The 18399-nt window shown below is 50.4% G+C and overlaps 1 protein-coding gene across 1 annotated transcript in view; it reads right to left on the bottom strand.

The window, feature by feature from the left end:
• Positions 1–18399, bottom strand: part of LOC120986237 (perlucin-like protein) — a 42928-nt gene that overhangs the window by 16847 nt on the left and 7682 nt on the right. Inside the window, exons 2-4 of the mRNA XM_040414693.1 lie at positions 13236–13286; positions 1046–1153; positions 257–298 (exon numbers count right to left, since the gene is read on the bottom strand). Of these exons, the coding sequence (XP_040270627.1) occupies positions 257–298; positions 1046–1153; positions 13236–13286 (201 nt within the window). The remainder of the gene's footprint in view (positions 1–256; positions 299–1045; positions 1154–13235; positions 13287–18399) is intronic.

Below are 18399 nucleotides of genomic sequence, written 5' to 3'. Positions count from 1 at the left end.
TCACTCTTTTCATTCCTTAATTTTTTTGACCCTGGGACTTTAAAGGCCCATTCCCTTCCATTTTCCATAAAAGTTGGCCCCCCTCTGAGATGTTTCCACCATGTTTAAACAATTTTGCTTCTTTATGAAATGCTTTTTTTTTGGCCTATAATCAGATGGAGACAATTCTATAGAATATTACAATATAACATGATCCATCACATCATATCTCATTTTACAACGTTGTGTTATGTTTTATGAGCTGTAGGGTAGTTACCATTATATTTCAGAACTGACAGTTCATCGTTCATGGTTGAGTCTGGAAAAGGAAGGAAAAGTATGAGTTCCTGTTGACAGATGTACAGATGTACAGATGTACAGATGTACAAATGAAACTCAAACATGTAACTTCAAAAATTATGGAGCAAAAGTCAGATGAAGCCACCACACAGGATGCAGCTGCCTCCATTTTTTCCATACAATGAACACCTATGTGATCGATGGGCGTTTTGAAGGAACACATCATAGAGTATTGCCAGATGAGAGCTGCTTTGATCTGATGGAAACCATAGCAGATGTGAGGTGAGAGGTGTCTCTTTCTGTCCATACTATGCTCATCTCTGAGGTTAAGTGTGGTATGTTCTGCTGACATCTTCGCTACGATGTGGCGTCCAAATAATACAGTCATACACTGCTCAAATAACGTTGCCCAGGCAGTTGCCAAAATAACACTTTCCAATGACTTTCCATAGCTTAAGGCAGAACATGTGGGATCCATTTGCAATATTTCAAGGCTTAGGCCATCAGGGCCAGTGGCTTCCCCTTCAATAGTGACACATGAAGCAGGAACTTAAAATCTTATGCGGCTGAAACGGCGGTACCAAATCACAAGGGCTTAGGAACAAAGCCACAAGGCTGAAGCCCCAGCAAACTTTTCATGAAGGCCTTCATCCTCAAACTACAAGGGAAACTGCAGCATAGGCAGCAAAGCTCTTCAACACCGAAGGGGTTTGCTCCACCACTGGTATGTACACCCCTATTGTACATCTTCATGTTTAATACTTACAATGTCCAAACAGGATTCCAGTGAGGATACCCAAAATGATAAATATGATGCCCAGTATAACCATGAGAGCTAGGGTCATCCAGCCATGGCACTTCTTTGTATGTCTTCCTGGTTTAAAACAAAAATGGAGGAAACAGACGATATTCAGGATAATGAGTGTAAATCTAGAAAGTTCCTCCAAAAACCCTTAGGGGTTTTTGCCATCTCAGACAATGGGGGTATATCGCTAGCATTGTCTGATAGGTGTGGGACCCGCACCTACTATAAGAACGGAGCGGGGAAATGAACGGAGATCGCACTGCGCATGCGCAGCTGCTCTCTATTCATTTCTATGGGGCCAATGAAAATAGACGAGCGCTGGCTCGGCTATTTCCGTCTGCCCCATAGAAATGAATGGGAGCAGGGGTCGCACATGCGCGGTGTGCTTCCATTCACTTCTATGGGAGCAGCGCTTGGTGGTGGACGGACCCCGGGAAATCCGGGGTCCTCCAGCCACAACTCTCCCTGCTCCGTTCTCGTTGTAGCGATATGCCCCCATTGTCTGAGATGGGAATACCCCTTTAAAGTACAGACGCACAATCTACTGGAGAGGTCATACTGGCCTGTTGTAAAGCAGGCCAGCACTAAAGAGGGTGGAGGGGCCTGTTTGCTTTTTTACACCCCTTTCCCCTCATCCTAGGATACGAGGACAGTACTGGAGCGAGAGGTGGAAGAGATGATTGCAAGAATAGTGCAGTCTGCAGCACTGGTCTTGCCTTTTAGCCAGTTAATGGGATCTCTCAGGGTTTGCTGAGATTTGATTGAAAAGGGATCATAAGACATTAGTTTGAAAAGAGCCTACAAATGGTAGAGAATGACAGTAATGTCACTTGCTAAATATCTTTGTGGCACATCACATTCTTCCAAATTGGGGATGGCTCTCTAGTGGTCCTACTAACAAAGACTTATAAAGGTATTCCCATTTATAAAATGTTGGAATTTTTCTAGGATATGTCACCACTTAAAGAGAACCTGTCATCCACCCCTCCTGACATGTCTGTTTCAGTAACTCCTTGCATTTCCATTGTAATAATAACACTTCTGGATCATACAACTCTATGTTGCGCTATTTCTATATTATTCCTGCTAGACGTTTATGAATGAATTGCTAGCAGTCTGCAATGAAGGTGCATCTGGGTGTTACCAGTTGGGGGGGTGTCCCTGCACAGTCTGACATTATCCAGTCAGTGTCGGTGTCAGACTGTGCAGTGACACACCCCAACTGGTGAAATCCAGTTGGACCGTTATTGCACACTGCTGGCAATTCAGTCATAGACTTTTAGTAGGACTGTCACATCACAGAGTCATATGAACAGATGCTCCAGAATTTTATTTACTAAATCAGACACGTCAGGAGAGGTGATAGGTCCTCTGATCTGCGGGGGTCTCACAGGTCCTAAAAACGAAGGGGTCATAGCGCTGGTTTACCACTGTACCACTGTCACTGTTGTTTCCTTACCGGGATTTGGCAGGACAAAAAACATGGTGTGCAGCAATTTTTGTCTGACCAAATCCTATCATATATGCCGAGGAGTGGCTGGATTGCCAATGGGGTCTGGCTGGCACGTGGCACTTTCCGGCTATGCTGGACCCAGAGCACTAATGTCTCTAACGCTGGTGTGAAGCTAGCCTTACCTGTCAGTTGACTGCCTAGCAAAAGGATCATTCATAAACCTATATTGGCAGGTAATCATTACCTATGAATGATCCTTTTGCTAGGCAGTCAACTGACAGGCCGGCGCCACCACCCGGCAAACCCGGGCAAGTGCCGGGGCCCCCTGCTCCTGGGGGGGCCCACTGTGCCCGCTCACTCCTGCAGCTGTGTCCTGCCTGTTACGAATTCTAGGGCAGCTTACCCCAGCAATGCAGACAATTTTCGCCATGTGCACTGCTGGGGTAAGCGGCCCCAGAACTCAGAACAGGGGAGATGGAGTTTCGGTAGATGGAGGTCTGTGACATCACTGTTAGAAGGAGGTCTGTGACATCACTGGTCACATGCTCCTTCATGGTCACATGACAAACCCTGACGGCAGCAGCAGCTTGTGGAAGGAGGAGGGGCTGTGTTTGCCTGCAAGAGGCAGAGTGAGGGAGGATGTGCTGCTGGAGAACCAGAACTTGTGAGGGGAAGCATATGGAGCTCATATGTGAGGGGGCAGGTGGAGCTGAGATATGAGGGGGGCAGGTGGAGCTGAGATATGAGGGGGGCAGGTGGAGCTGAGATATGAGGGGGCAGGTGGGGCTCAGATATGAGGGGGGCAGGTGGAGCTGAGATATGAGGGGGGCAGGTGGAGCTGAGATATGAGGGGGGCAGGTGGAGCTGAGATATGAGGGGGGCAGGTGGAGCTGTGATATGAGAGGGGCAGGTGGAGCTGAGATATGAGGGGGGCAGGTGGAGCTGAGATATGAGGGGGCAGGTGGAGCTGAGATATGAGGGGGGCAGGTGGAGCTGAGATATGAGGGGGGCAGGTGGAGCTGAGATATGAGGGGGGCAGGTGGAGCTGAGCTATGAGGGGGGCAGGTGGAGCTGAGCTATGAGGGGGGCAGGTGGAGCTGAGCTATGAGGGGGGCAGGTGGAGCTGAGCTATGAGGGGGCAGGTGAAGCTGAGCTATGAGGGGGCAGGTGGAGCACTCAGGGGCAGTGGGGTTCAAGTGGAATCTGGTGCAATTAAGGGGGTTTATCATACAGATCTGGGTGTATTCTGAGGGCCATGATGTCTGTCTGTCCCTGTGTGTGTGTGTGTCTGTCAGTCCCTGTGTGTGTGCCCCTTTCTGTGTCTATGGCCCCATACACACCGGCCGTGGGCATCACGGATGCGGACCTATTCACTTGAATGGGTCCGCAATCGCTCAATGGAAAGCACTACAGAGTGCTTCTGCGGTGTTTCTGTCCGCGCCTCCGCACCGCAAAAAAATAGAACATGTTCTATTTTTTAGTGCGGTGCGGCCGGATCATGGACCCATTCAGGTTGAATGGGTCTCAATCTGTCCCGGGCACCGCACGGACATTGCCAGTGCATTGGGGAACACAAATTGTGGTCCCCAATGCACGGAACGGACGCATAACGGCAGTGTGCATGAGGCCTAAGGCATTGCTTAGACTCCATCCCACAGTCTAGCCAGTGCCTAATGGGTTACGGTTTAGACCACCTTGTGGTACATGTTGATAATTCCCTTTTAAACCTCAGTCCATGTCCCCTCAGTACTGGGGATCAGTGGGAGTCATAGAAGGTAACAAAGTAAGGTGGAATTCCCTTTTAGATAGAAGTTGGTTAATTGCACAGGTTTCTGTCCCTGTGTGTGTGTGTGTGTGTGTGTGTGTGTGTGTGTGCGCGCATGTGTCTGAACGTGTGTGTGCGCGTGTGTCTGTCCGTGTGTGTGCGCATGTGTCTGTCCGTGTGTGTGCGCATGTGTCTGTCCGTGTGTGTGCGCATGTGTCTGTCCGTGTGTGTGCGCATGTGTCTGTCCGTGTGTGTGCGCATGTGTCTGTCCGTGTGTGCGCGCATGTGTCTGTCCGTGTGTGTGCGCATGTGTCTGTCCGTGTGTGTGTGTGTGTGTCTGTCCGTGTGTGTGTGCGCGTGTGTCTGTCCGTGTGTGTGCGCGTGTGTCTGAACGTGTGTGTGCGCGTGTCTCTGTGTGCGTGTCTGTCCCTGTGTGTGCGCGTGTCTGTCCCTGTGTGTGTGTGTCTGTCCCTGTGTGTGTGCGTGTGTCTGTCCCTGTGTGTGTGCGTGTGTCTGTCCCTGTGTGTGTCTGTCCCTGTGTGTGTGCGTGTGTCTGTCCCTGTGCGTGTGCGTGTGTCTGTCCCTGTGCGTGTGTCTGTCCCTGTGTGTGTGCGTGTGTCTGTCCCTGTGTGTGTGCGTGTGTCTGTCCCTGTGTGTGTGTGTGCGTGTGTCTGTCCCTGTGTGTGTGCATATGTCTGTCCCTGTGTGTGTGCGTGTGTCTGTCCCTGTGTGTGTGCGTGTGTCTGTCCCTGTGTGTGTGCGTGTGTCTGTCCCTGTGTGTGTGCGTGTGTCTGTCCCTGTGTGTGTGCCTGTCCCTGTGTGTGTGCGTGTGTGTCTGTCCCTGTGTGTGTGCGTGTGTGTGTCTGTCCCTGTGTGTGTGCGTGTGTGTGTCTGTCCCTGTGTGTGTGTGTGCGTGTGTGTGTCTGTCCCTGTGTGTGTGCGTGTGTGTGTCTGTCTCTGTGCGTGTCTGTCCCTGTGTGTGTGTCTGTCCCTGTGTGTGTGCGTGTGTGTGTCTGTCCCTGTGTGTGTGCGTGTGTGTGTCTGTCCCTGTGTGTGTGCGTGTGTGTGTCTGTCCCTGTGTGTGTCTGTGCGTGTGTGTGTCTGTCCCTGTGTGTGTCTGTCCCTGTGTGTGTGTGTGCGTGTGTGTCTGTCCCTGTGTGTGTGCGTGTGTGTGTCTGCCCCTGTGTGTGTGCGTGTGTGTGTCTGTCCCTGTGTGTGTGCGTGTGTGTGTCTGTCCCTGTGTGTGTGCGTGTGTGTGTCTGTCCCTGTGTGTGTGCGTGTGTGTGTCTGTCCCTCCCTGTGTGTGTGCGTGTGTGTCTGTCCCTGTGTGTGTGCGTGTGTGTGTCTGTCCCTGTGTGTGTGCGTGTGTGTGTCTGTCCCTGTGTGTGTGCGTGTGTGTGTCTGTCCCTGTGTGTGTGCGTGTGTGTGTGTCTGTCCCTGTGTGTGTGCGTGTGTGTGTCTGCAGGGCCGGCGCCACCAGTAAGGCGAATTAGGCAGTCGCCTAGGGCGTCATTTAGCAGGGGGCGCCCGTTGCAGTGTGTAAAAAAAAAAAAAAAAAAGTGGTTATACAAGGCCGGCCGGCAGCGCCCCTCATGCTGCGCCGGCTGAGCGCTCACCGCTCTAAAGAATCTTCGGCCGCTGGCTCAGTGCTGCGCAGCCTGCCTGCGCCTGCTGTCATTCTGTGTCTGTGCTGTCGGTGGCCGAGCTCTGTTCGGTCCGCGGTACAGGAGCTTTTGTTTCCTGTACCCGGCCGGACTAACAGGAAGTGCTCACTTAGTGTGCACTTCCTTTCAGTCCGGCCGGGTACAGGAAACAAATGCTCCTGTACCGCGAACCAAACAGAGCTCGGCCACGCTACACTAGAGGTGACCGGGGGGGGGGGGGGGCTGCTGCAATAAGAGTGACAAGAAAGGGGGGGGGCTGCTGCAATAAGAGTGACAAGAAAGGGGGGGCTGCTGCAATAAGAAAGACAAGAAAGGGGGGGCTGCTGCAATAAGAGTGACAAGAAAGGGGGGGCTGCAATAAGAGTGACAAGAAAGGGGGGGGCTGCTGCAATAAGAGTGACAAGAAAGAGGGGGGCTGCTGCAATAAGAGTGACAAGAAAGGGGGGGGGCTTCTGCAATAAGAGTGACAAGAAAGGGGGGGCTGCTGCAATAAGAGTGACAAGAAAGAGGGGGGCTGCTGCAATAAGAGTGACAAGAAAGGGGGGGGGCTGCTGCAATAAGAGTGACAAGAAAGGGGGGGGGCTGCTGCAATAAGAGTGACAAGAAAGGGGGGGCTGCTGCAATAAGAGTTACAAGAAAGGGGGGGCTGCTGCAATAAGAGTGACAAGAAAGGGGGGGCTGCTGCAATAAGAGTGACAAGAAAGGGGGGGCTGCTGCAATAAGAGTGACAATAAAGGGGGGGCTGCTGCAATAAGAGTGACAAGAAAGGGGGGGGCTTCTGCAATAAGAGTGACAAGAAAGGGGGGGCTGCAATAAGAGTGACAAGAAAGGGGGGGCTGCTGCAATAAGAGTGACAAGAAAGGGGGGGTCTGCTGCAATAAGAGTGACAAGAAAGGGGGGGCTGCAATAATGAGAGTGACAAGGAAGGGGGGGGCTGCAATAAGAGTGACAAGAAAGGGGGGGCTGCAATAATGAGAGTGACAAGGAAGGGGGGGTCTGCAATAATGAGAGTGACAAGGAAGGGGGGGGGCTGCAATAATGAGAGTGACAAGGAAGGGGGGCTGCAATAAGAGTGACAAGAAAGGGGGGGCTGCAATAATGAGAGTGACAAGGAATGGGGGGGCTGCAAAAAGAGTGACAAGAAAGGGGGGGCTGCAATAATGAGAGTGACAAGGAAGGGGGGGGCTGCAATAATGAGAGTGACAAGGAAGGGGGGGGCTGCAATAATGAGAGTGACAAGGAAGGGGGGGCTGCAATAATGAGAGTGACAAGGAAGAGGGGGGCTGCAATAATGAGAGTGACAAGGAAGGGGGGGCTGCAATAATGAGAGTGACAAGGAAGGGGGGGCTGCAATAATGAGAGTGACAAGGGAGGGGGGGCTGCAATAATGAGAGTGACAAGGGAGGGGGGGCTGCAATAATGAGAGTGACAAGGAAGGGGGGGCTGCAATAATGAGAGTGACAAGGGAGGGGGGGGGCTGCAATAATGAGAGTGACAAGGAAGGGGGGGGCTGCAATAATAAGAGTGACAAGGGAGGGGGGGCTGCAATAATGAGAGTGACAAGGGAGGGGGGGGGCTGCAATAATGAGAGTGACAAGGGAGGGGGGGCTGCAATAATGAGAGTGACAAGGAAGGGGGGGCTGCTGCAATAAGAGTGACAAGAAAGGGGGGGCTGCTGCAATAAGAGTGACAAGAAAGGGGGGGCTGCTGCAATAAGAGTGACAAGAAAGGGGGTGCTGCTGCAATAAGAGTGACAAGAAAGGGAGGGGCTGCTGCAATAAGAGTGACAAGAAAGGGGGGGCTGCTGCAATAAGAGTGACAAGAAAGGGGGGCTGCTGCAATAAGAGTGACAAGAAAGGGGGGGCTGCTGCAATAAGAGTGACAAGAAAGGGGGGGCTTCTGCAATAAGAGTGACAAGAAGGGGGTGCTGCAATAAGAGTGACAAGAAAGGGGGGGGGGCTGCTGCAATAAGAGTGACAAGAAAGGGGGGCTGCTGCAATAAGTGACAAGAAAGGGGGGCTGCTGCAATAAGAGTGACAAGAAAGGGGGGGGGCTGCAATAAGAGTGACAAGAAAGGGGGGGGCTGCTGCAATAAGAGTGACAAGAAAGGGGGGGGGGCTTCTGCAATAAGAGTGACAAGAAAGGGGGGGGCTGCTGCAATAAGAGTGACAAGGGAGGGGGGGCTGCAATAATGAGAGTGACAAGGAAGGGGGGGCTGCTGCAATAAGAGTGACAAGAAAGGGGGGGCTGCTGCAATAAGAGTGACAAGAAAGGGGGGGCTGCTGCAATAAGAGTGACAAGAAAGGGGGTGCTGCTGCAATAAGAGTGACAAGAAAGGGAGGGGCTGCTGCAATAAGAGTGACAAGAAAGGGGGGGCTGCTGCAATAAGAGTGACAAGAAAGGGGGGCTGCTGCAATAAGAGTGACAAGAAAGGGGGGGCTGCTGCAATAAGAGTGACAAGAAAGGGGGGGCTTCTGCAATAAGAGTGACAAGAAGGGGGGGGCTGCAATAAGAGTGACAAGAAAGGGGGGGCTGCTGCAATAAGAGTGACAAGAAAGGGGGGCTGCTGCAATAAGTGACAAGAAAGGGGGGGCTGCTGCAATAAGAGTGACAAGAAGGGGGGGGGGGCTGCAATAAGAGTGACAAGAAAGGGGGGGCTGCTGCAATAAGAGTGACAAGAAAGGGGGGGGGGCTGCTGCAATAAGAGTGACAAGAAAGGGGGGGGCGGCTGCAATAAGAGTGACAAGAAAGGGGGGGCTGCTGCAATAAGAGTGACAAGAAAGGGGGGGCTGCTGCAATAAGAGTGACAAGAAAGGGGGGGGCTGCTGCAATAGGAGTGACAAGAAAGGGGGGGCTGCTGCAATAAGAGTGACAAGAAAGGGGGGGGGCTGCTGCAATAAGAGTGACAAGAAAGGGGGGGGGCTGCAATAATGAGAGTGACAAGGAAGGGGGGGGGCTGCAATAAGAGTGACAAGAAAGGGGGGGCTGCAATAATGAGAGTGACATAGAAGGGGGGGGCTGCAATAATGAGAGTGACAAGGAAGGGGGGGGCTGCAATAATGAGAGTGACAAGGAAGGGGGGGCTGCAATAAGAGTGACAATAAAGGGGGGGCTGCAATAATGAGAGTGACAAGGAAGGGGGGCTGCAATAAGAGTTACAAGAAGGGGGGGGCTGCAATAATGAGAGTGACAAGGAAGGGGGGGCTGCAATAATGAGAGTGACAAGGAAGAGGGGGGCTGCAATAATGAGAGTGACAAGGAAGGGGGGGCTGCAATAATGAGAGTGACAAGGAAGGGGGGTCTGCAATAATGAGAGTGACAAGGGAGGGGGGGGCTGCAATAATGAGAGTGACAAGGAAGGGGGGGGCTGCAATAATGAGAGTGACAAGGGAGGGGGGGCTGCAATAATAAGAGTGACAAGGGAGGGGGGGCTGCAATAATGAGAGTGACAAGGGAGGGGGGGGCTGCAATAATGAGAGTGACAAGGAAGGGGGGGTCTGCAATAATGAGAGTGACAAGGAAGGGGGGGGGCTGCAATAATGAGAGTGACAAGGAAGGGGGGCTGCAATAAGAGTGACAAGAAAGGGGGGGCTGCAATAATGAGAGTGACAAGGAAGGGGGGGCTGCAATGAGAGTGACAAGGAAGGGGGGCTGCAATAAGAGTGACAAGGAAGGGGGGGGCTGGAATGAGAGTGACAAGGAAGGGGGGGGCTGCAATAATAAGAGTGACAAGGGAGGGGGGGCTGCAATAATGAGAGTGACAAGGGAGGGGGGGGCTGCAATAATGAGAGTGACAAGGGAGGGGGGGCTGCAATAATGAGAGTGACAAGGAAGGGGGGGCTGCTGCAATAAGAGTGACAAGAAAGGGGGGGCTGCTGCAATAAGAGTGACAAGAAAGGGGGGGCTGCTGCAATAAGAGTGACAAGAAAGGGGGTGCTGCTGCAATAAGAGTGACAAGAAAGGGAGGGGCTGCTGCAATAAGAGTGACAAGAAAGGGGGGGCTGCTGCAATAAGAGTGACAAGAAAGGGGGGCTGCTGCAATAAGAGTGACAAGAAAGGGGGGGCTGCTGCAATAAGAGTGACAAGAAAGGGGGGGCTTCTGCAATAAGAGTGACAAGAAGGGGGGGGCTGCAATAAGAGTGACAAGAAAGGGGGGGGCTGCTGCAATAAGAGTGACAAGAAAGGGGGGCTGCTGCAATAAGTGACAAGAAAGGGGGGCTGCTGCAATAAGAGTGACAAGAAAGGGGGGGGCTGCAATAAGAGTGACAAGAAAGGGGGGGCTGCTGCAATAAGAGTGACAAGAAAGGGGGGGGGCTTCTGCAATAAGAGTGACAAGAAAGGGGGGGGGCTGCTGCAATAAGAGTGACAAGGGGGGGGGGGCTGCAATAATGAGAGTGACAAGGAAGGGGGGGCTGCTGCAATAAGAGTGACAAGAAAGGGGGGGCTGCTGCAATAAGAGTGACAAGAAAGGGGGGGCTGCTGCAATAAGAGTGACAAGAAAGGGGGTGCTGCTGCAATAAGAGTGACAAGAAAGGGAGGGGCTGCTGCAATAAGAGTGACAAGAAAGGGGGGGCTGCTGCAATAAGAGTGACAAGAAAGGGGGGCTGCTGCAATAAGAGTGACAAGAAAGGGGGGGCTGCTGCAATAAGAGTGACAAGAAAGGGGGGGCTTCTGCAATAAGAGTGACAAGAAGGGGGGGGCTGCAATAAGAGTGACAAGAAAGGGGGGGCTGCTGCAATAAGAGTGACAAGAAAGGGGGGCTGCTGCAATAAGTGACAAGAAAGGGGGGGCTGCTGCAATAAGAGTGACAAGAAAGGGGGGGGGCTGCAATAAGAGTGACAAGAAAGGGGGGGCTGCTGCAATAAGAGTGACAAGAAAGGGGGGGGGGGCTGCTGCAATAAGAGTGACAAGAAAGGGGGGGCTGCTGCAATAAGAGTGACAAGAAAGGGGGGGCTGCTGCAATAAGAGTGACAAGAAAGGGGGGGCTGCTGCAATAAGAGTGACAAGAAAGGGGGGGCTGCTGCAATAAGAGTGACAAGAAAGGGGGGGCTGCTGCAATAAGAGTGACAAGAAAGGGGGGGGCTGCTGCAATAAGAGTGACAAGAAAGGGGGGGCTGCTGCAATAAGAGTGACAAGAAAGGGGGGGCTGCTGCAATAAGAGTGACAAGAAAGGGGGGGCTGCTGCAATAAGAGTGACAAGAAAGGGGGGGCTGCTGCAATAGGAGTGACAAGAAAGGGGGGGCTGCTGCAATAAGAGTGACAAGAAAGGGGGGGGGGCTGCTGCAATAAGAGTGACAAGAAAGGGGGGGGCTGCAATAATGAGAGTGACAAGGAAGGGGGGGCTGCAATAAGAGTGACAAGAAAGGGGGGGCTGCAATAATGAGAGTGACATAGAAGGGGGGGGGCTGCAATAATGAGAGTGACAAGGAAGGGGGGGCTGCAATAATGAGAGTGACAAGGAAGGGGGGGCTGCAATAAGAGTGACAATAAAGGGGGGGCTGCAATAATGAGAGTGACAAGGAAGGGGGGCTGCAATAAGAGTTACAAGAAGGGGGGCTGCAATAATGAGAGTGACAAGGAAGGGGGGGGCTGCAATAATGAGAGTGACAAGGAAGGGGGGGCTGCAATAATGAGAGTGACAAGGAAGAGGGGGGCTGCAATAATGAGAGTGACAAGGAAGGGGGGGCTGCAATAATGAGAGTGACAAGGATGGGGGGTCTGCAATAATGAGAGTGACAAGGGAGGGGGGGGCTGCAATAATGAGAGTGACAAGGAAGGGGGGGGCTGCAATAATGAGAGTGACAAGGGAGGGGGGGCTGCAATAATAAGAGTGACAAGGGAGGGGGGGCTGCAATAATGAGAGTGACAAGGGAGGGGGGGGCTGCAATAATGAGAGTGACAAGGAAGGGGGGGCTGCAATAATGAGAGTGACAAGGAAGGAGGGGCTGCAATGATAGTGACAAGGAAGTGGGGGCTGCAATAAAGAGAGTGACAAGGAAGGGGGGGCTGGAATGAGAGTGACAAGGGAGGGGGGGCTGAAATGAGAGTGACAAGGGAGGGGGGGGCTGGAATGAGAGTGACAAGGGAGGGGGGGCTGGAATGAGAGTGACAAGGGAGGGGGGGCTGGAATGAGAGTGACAAGGGAGGGGGGCTGGAATGAGAGTGACAAGGGAGGGGGGGGCTGGAATGAGAGTGACAAGGGAGGGGGGGTTGGGCTGGAATGAGAGTGACAAGGGAGTCCCAAGAGCCAGACTGCAGCCAGAGACCAGATCATCTTATTGTCCTGGTGGTAAGTAGACAATGCAATATGTTTATTATGTAATTGTTTAGTTATTAATACTACATTGGAAACTAATTTACCTCACATTTAGGGTCCATTCACACGTCCGTATGTGTTTTGCGGATCCACAAAACACGGACAGCGGCAATGTGCGTTCCGCATTTTGCGGGCACTAAAAGAATATGCCTATTCTTGTCCGCTATTGCGGACAAGAATAGGACATGTTACATTTTTTTCAGGATCGGAATTGCGGATCCCATAGAAATGTATGGGTCCGCAATTCCGTTCCGCAAAAAGAGACAGCTACAAGAAGCTGGATTAACCCTAAGGGAAACATAGCAGTTCTTTTAATTTAAAAGCTGAGAAAGGGGTGGAACATATGTGATGTCATGATATGGGCAGATCATCTGATAAAGGGGGGGCGGCAATTTTTATCTTGCCTAGGGCGGCAAAAATCCTTGCACCGGCCCTGTGTGTCTGTCCCTGTGTGTGTGCGTGTGTCTGTCCCTGTGTGTGTGCGTGTGTCTGTCCCTGTGTGTGTGCCACCATCACCATGCCCACAGTGTTCCCTTTGTCTTGACACAGCTGCATCAGGACATTCTGTGCGGGGCAAGATGAAGATGGAAGAGGAGGCAGCACCGCCAGCATGGAGTCTGTGGTAGAGGCACACTAAGGACGCAGGTAACACTACTACATGATCTACACTAGTGTTATCTGTGGTTTACATAGGACTACAGGTAACACTATCACATTATCAGCACTAGTGTTATCTGTAGTTTTTCATAGGACTGCAGGTAACACTACTACATTTTCTGTACTCAGATAGCATGACTGTGTTATCTATGCTGTTACATAGGACTGCAGGTGATATCTACTGTATTATCTGTACTCAGAGAATTACCACTGTGTAAGGGGGCCCACTGAGACTTTATCGCCCAAGGGCCCACATGATCCTGGAGCCGGCCCTGATGTAATGTCTTTGTTCTCACCTGTGTGGCTAAAAAATGCTTCATTGAAGTAAGCCGAAGATCCATCCAGATCTAGGAGAAAATAAAAATGTTAATAATTATGTAATTAACTCTTATATCACTCATGGGCCCTGATTTATCCTGCCTTCACTCCAGAATTCTGGCTTCAAAAGGTCACGAAATGGGGGCTTTGCATTTTTGCATCACTCACTTTGAAATATGGGTGGGAACATGTTATCTATATTAATGAGCTTCACTCCAGATTTATCATTGAGACTTCTTTAAAAAGTTGCAAAAAAGCCAAGGTCTCACTCCAGTAGGAGGGTGGAGTGGGAAAACTGGAGCAGCTTTTGTAGATAAAAGTGGTATGTTTAAATCATAGCTGAGTAGTCTTGAGCGAATTTAAGATTAGAAATCCGAAGTCGGGTTTGGTACCAAGGTACCAACCGGTACCAAATCCGACTGGGGATTCCTAATTTTAAATGTTTTTAAATAAATGCAGAAATGAATACCAAATTAATTCACCGAACTCTTGCGCAACTTCGGATGAAACGAGCAAATTCATTTTAATGCTGTATGGTGAGAGCATTAAAATCAAAGTTTTTGAACGAATCAACTTTGGATCAACGATGCGAAGCTCCATTCGCTTAAAACCATACCTGAGTTTGCATAATAGCTGTGCTTCTTTGTACAATCATAACTGTGAAAGAACAGTTATGTTTGAGCTTCCCTAAAGCCTCTTTCAGCCCTATTAATCCCTGTTTCAGCTGCACAGCTAGATACATTTCTCTCAGAAGCAGTGGGTATATTCCTTCTGCCAGTACTGTGTGCAGTGACCTCACTTACCTTACTTCCCACTATGTTTGTTTTCTTCTAGGGAGCTCAAGAAGTTGATAAAGAGGGATAAATAACACAGAAAAACAAGAGGCACTCAGCTAGCTCTAACCCCCCCCCCCCCCCACACACACACACACACACACACTTCCTCTCAACCATCTTCTGAGTTTCTGTTACTAGGGATGGATCTTACCTGACAACAGGCAAAGGACTGTAAGTTACGTGGAAATGTGACTCCTAGTGGCCATAACTTTGTAGCTTTTTTTCAGGAGGATTCAGGCAGATTTTGTAAAGGAAATGTGTCATCAGAAAATGAACTATTGTTTAAATCAGGTTTTTATGTTTAACATATTTTTTAAGTACTTGTAATGTTATTTTTAATTTCCCATGTCAATATCTATCTAATATATTATAAAAACCACAAAAATCTGTAGTTTTTTCACTGGCCTCTAAGCCAAATAATAGGCGCCACTTTTTGGTCTGTACAGATCACTTTACTACAGTTACCTGCTTATCTGTCATTCTTATCCTGTCTGTAATTATATCACCCCTGTGTATAGATAAGGCTACTTTCACATTAGCGGCAGACCTCTCTGGCAGGCTGTTCCAGCGGGTGAACAGCCTGCCGGATCCGTGCTGCCGCTAGTGAACGCGTGCCGCCAGAATTCCGCTCCGGCCCCATTCACTAAACAAACATGCCGAGAGGCGGCTGGAATAAAACTACGACGTGTCCTGCCGGAGAAGGCTGCTGCTAATGTGAAAGTAGCCTAAGACAGGATCCACCATTCACAATAGGTGATATCACATCTTATCTATTCCTTCCTTGCACAATGACCTCTGCGCAGGTTACAGAGCATGCCTAGAAAACTCTCCCATAGAAGTCAATGAGGTCCCCTCCTGACCATTGTGTCAATGGGCAATTGGGCTGCCGTAAAGCAATTTTTTTTAATGCTGTGTAAATGCTGTTAAGAACAGCTCAGGCAAGATGGCTGCCCCCATAATCATGTTAAGAAAATAAAATAAAAAAATCACAAAATAAAAACTGATTAGAAAAAAGGAGATGTGTTACTATCTGGTTTTAACTGTCAAAATGATTTTATAAATTTGCTAGCTACACCTTTCTCTATTAACTAAAATGAAATTGTGTGAAAGTACAGAGAGTCATTAAACAATGTGCGACATTCATAAATGTGGCATAAAGTACACCAACACAGACTGACTTCAAACATTCCCTTCATGATAAATTCCCTCCATGGACTGTATCATCTTGTCCCCCAACCATGATGAAGGCAACGGTTTAATCCAATGTCCATAGGCAATGTGTATTTATTTTATTTTTTTACCTGGGCCGGCGCTGGACAGAATTTGAACTATTTCTCCATACCTTATAGTTGATCACTGGGGATCCCAGCAGGATAAAACTTTAAAGAGGACATTTCCTGGATTTTTTTTTGTTTGATTAACGGGGTTGTCTCACTTCAGCAAATGGCATTTATCACGTAGAGAAAGTTAATACAAGGCACTTACTAATGTATTGTGATTGTCTATATTGCTTCCTTTGGTGACTGGATTAATTTTTCAATCACTTTATACACTGCTCGTTTCAATGATTATGACCACCCTGCAATACATCAGCAGTGGTCGTGCTTGCATACTATAGGAAAAAGCACCAGCCTATGAGCACTCTCACGGCCCTGGGCACCAAATAGGCCGGCACCTTTTCCTATAGTCTGCAAGCACGACCACCACTGATGGATTGCAGGGTGGTCGTAACTAGAGATGAGCGACTTTCTAGTCAAAGAGTCAAATTGGCCCAGTGACATAGTGTTGAGGTGGCAGCAGCATGAGGAGACCACAGAGTAGTGATGTGGCAGAAGCATGAGGAGACCACAGAGTGCTGAAGTGGCAGCAGCATGAGGAGACCACAAAGTGGCCCAGTGACATAGTGTTGAGGCAGCAGAAGCATGAGGAGACCATAGAGTAGTGATGTGGCACCAGCATGAGGAGACCACAGAGTGGTGAAGTGGCAGCAGCATGATGAGACCACAGAGTAGGCCAGTGACATAGTGTTGAGGTAGCAGCAGCATGGGGAGACCACAGAGTAGTGATGTGGCAGCAGCATGAGGAGACCCAGTGACATAGTGTTGAGGGGGCAGCAGCATGATGAGACCACAGAGTGGGCCAGTGACATAGTGTTGAGGTAGCAGCAGCATGGGGAGACCACAGAGTAGTGATGTGGCAGCAGCATGAGGAGACCACAGAGTGTTGAGGTTACAGTAGCACGAGGAGACCACAGAGTAGTGATGTGGCAGCAGCATGAAGAGACCACAGAGTGTTGAGGTTACAGCAGCACGAGGAGACCACAGAGTAGTGATGTGGCAGCAGCATGAGGAGACCACAAAGTAGTGATGTGGCAGCAGCATGAGGAGACCAGAGTGGTGAAGTGGCAGTAGCATGAGGAGAATATAATGTGGCCCAGTGACATAGTGTTGAGGTGGCAGCAGCATGAGGAGACCACAGAGTGAAGTGGCAGCAGCATGAGGAGACCACAGAGTAGTGATGTGGCAGCAGCATGAAAAGACCACAGAGTGGCTCAGTGACATAGTGGGGAGGTGGCAGCAGCATGAGGAGACCACAGAGTGGTGATGTGGCAACAGCATGAGCAGACCAAAGGGTGGCCCAGTGATAGAGTAGGGAAGTGGGGCCAGTACCAGCTGAAGATGGTGGCTGGTAGTAGGAGCACCTGGCAGCAGGTGTGGCATCAGGCGGGTGGAAGCATCAGAATAGTAGCTGAAGCAGGTAGCCAGAAGAAACCGGTCTCTTTTGTCAAAGTGTTGGTGTGGCACCATGGATGATCTAGTCTGATGCATCAGGCACTGGTGTTTGAAAATCCTATCTGAACCACGCCTGATTTATCTTCACAAAAGTCATTTTCTCCCCATTTTGAGTGGACATGCGAGTTCTCCTTGGGGTAACTATGGCTCCCGCCGCATTAAACACCCGCTCTGATGCCACACTGCTGGCCGGACAGGAAATCTTGTCCAGGGCAAACTCGGCCAGTTGGGGGCACAAATCGAGTTTGGCTTCCCTGTAGTCCAGGGGATCTTTGATGTGCTGTGGCAGGGTGCACTCCAAGTATGCCACAACCTGCTGGTTCAGGTTCTGCTCTATGTCTAGCTGCTGCTGATGGTGAATAGTTTCGTCAGTAGGCGGGTGAAGAAAACTGCTCATTAGCGACTCTAGACTTAAGTTGCTGCTGATGAAGCTGGTACTGCTCCTGCAACCCCCACCCCAGCAGCCATGGCAGTGGAACGTGAGCACAGAGGGCCCCCTGGTCAGACCTGCGTGAGGATGGGCGAAAGCGCACATAGGCAGCGGCCAACTGACTACATAGGATGTCTCTATAGTAGTTCAGTTTGTCCTCCCTCTCAGCGGGTGTATAAAAGGCCCCTATTTTCGATCGGTAGCGAGAGTCTAACATGGTGGAGACAGTAGTCACCCCTCTGCCAAATGGTGACAATTCGGCTGTCACTACGCAAGCAAGTGAGCATGCATCGGGCCATTAGCACAAGTGACTCGGAGGGACTCCCTGCCTCTATCTCCACTGCATACTGCCACGGTGTGTCTGAGTCCTCTGCCTCATCTTTCTCATCGCCCTGTAGCTCCTCTGGCTGCTCCTGCTGTCCTATCACCTGTGTAGAAAAACCACCCATTTCTCTACACATTGCTTGTGCTCAAATGTCCTCCTCATCCTCCTCTAGTTCAACCCCCACAGGGCTCATGCGGCCTTGAGATGTAGTTGCCACGTATCCTGTCCAGCCAGATTTTGAAACATCTGTTCCAGGACATGAAGCAGTGGAATAACGTTGTTCATTCCTGGTGACTGACAAATAAAGTGGCCTCCTCAAAGGGCCCAAGCAAATGGCAGGTGTCACGCATGAGCTGCCACTGGCTAACATGAAAGTTACACAGGGGAGTACCTCTGTCCCCCTGTATCATTAAGAAATCGTGTATGGCCTTTCTCTTTTCATATAATCGATCCAACATATGGAGGGTGACATTCCAATGGGTGGAAATGTTGCATATCAGCCTATGTTGGGGGATGCTGTTCTGCCGCTGCAGCTCAAGGAGGGTGTGCTTTGCGACGTACGAATGGCTGAAGTGCATGCAAAGTTTCCTGGCCATTTTCAGGATGTCTTGCAGATGGAGTGAAGACTTCAGGAACCACTTTACAACCAGATTGAACACGTGTGCCATGCAGGGCGCATGGCTCAGCCCTCCTTGACGCAGCGCTGACACCTTGTTCTTCCCTGTGTCGGTCACCATGGTTCCGATTTTGAGTTGTCGA

This window comes from Bufo bufo, chromosome 1 (assembly GCF_905171765.1).
Source record: "Bufo bufo chromosome 1, aBufBuf1.1, whole genome shotgun sequence".
NCBI lineage: Eukaryota > Metazoa > Chordata > Amphibia > Anura > Bufonidae > Bufo > Bufo bufo.
This window is presented reverse-complemented; position numbering and strand designations above follow the sequence as displayed.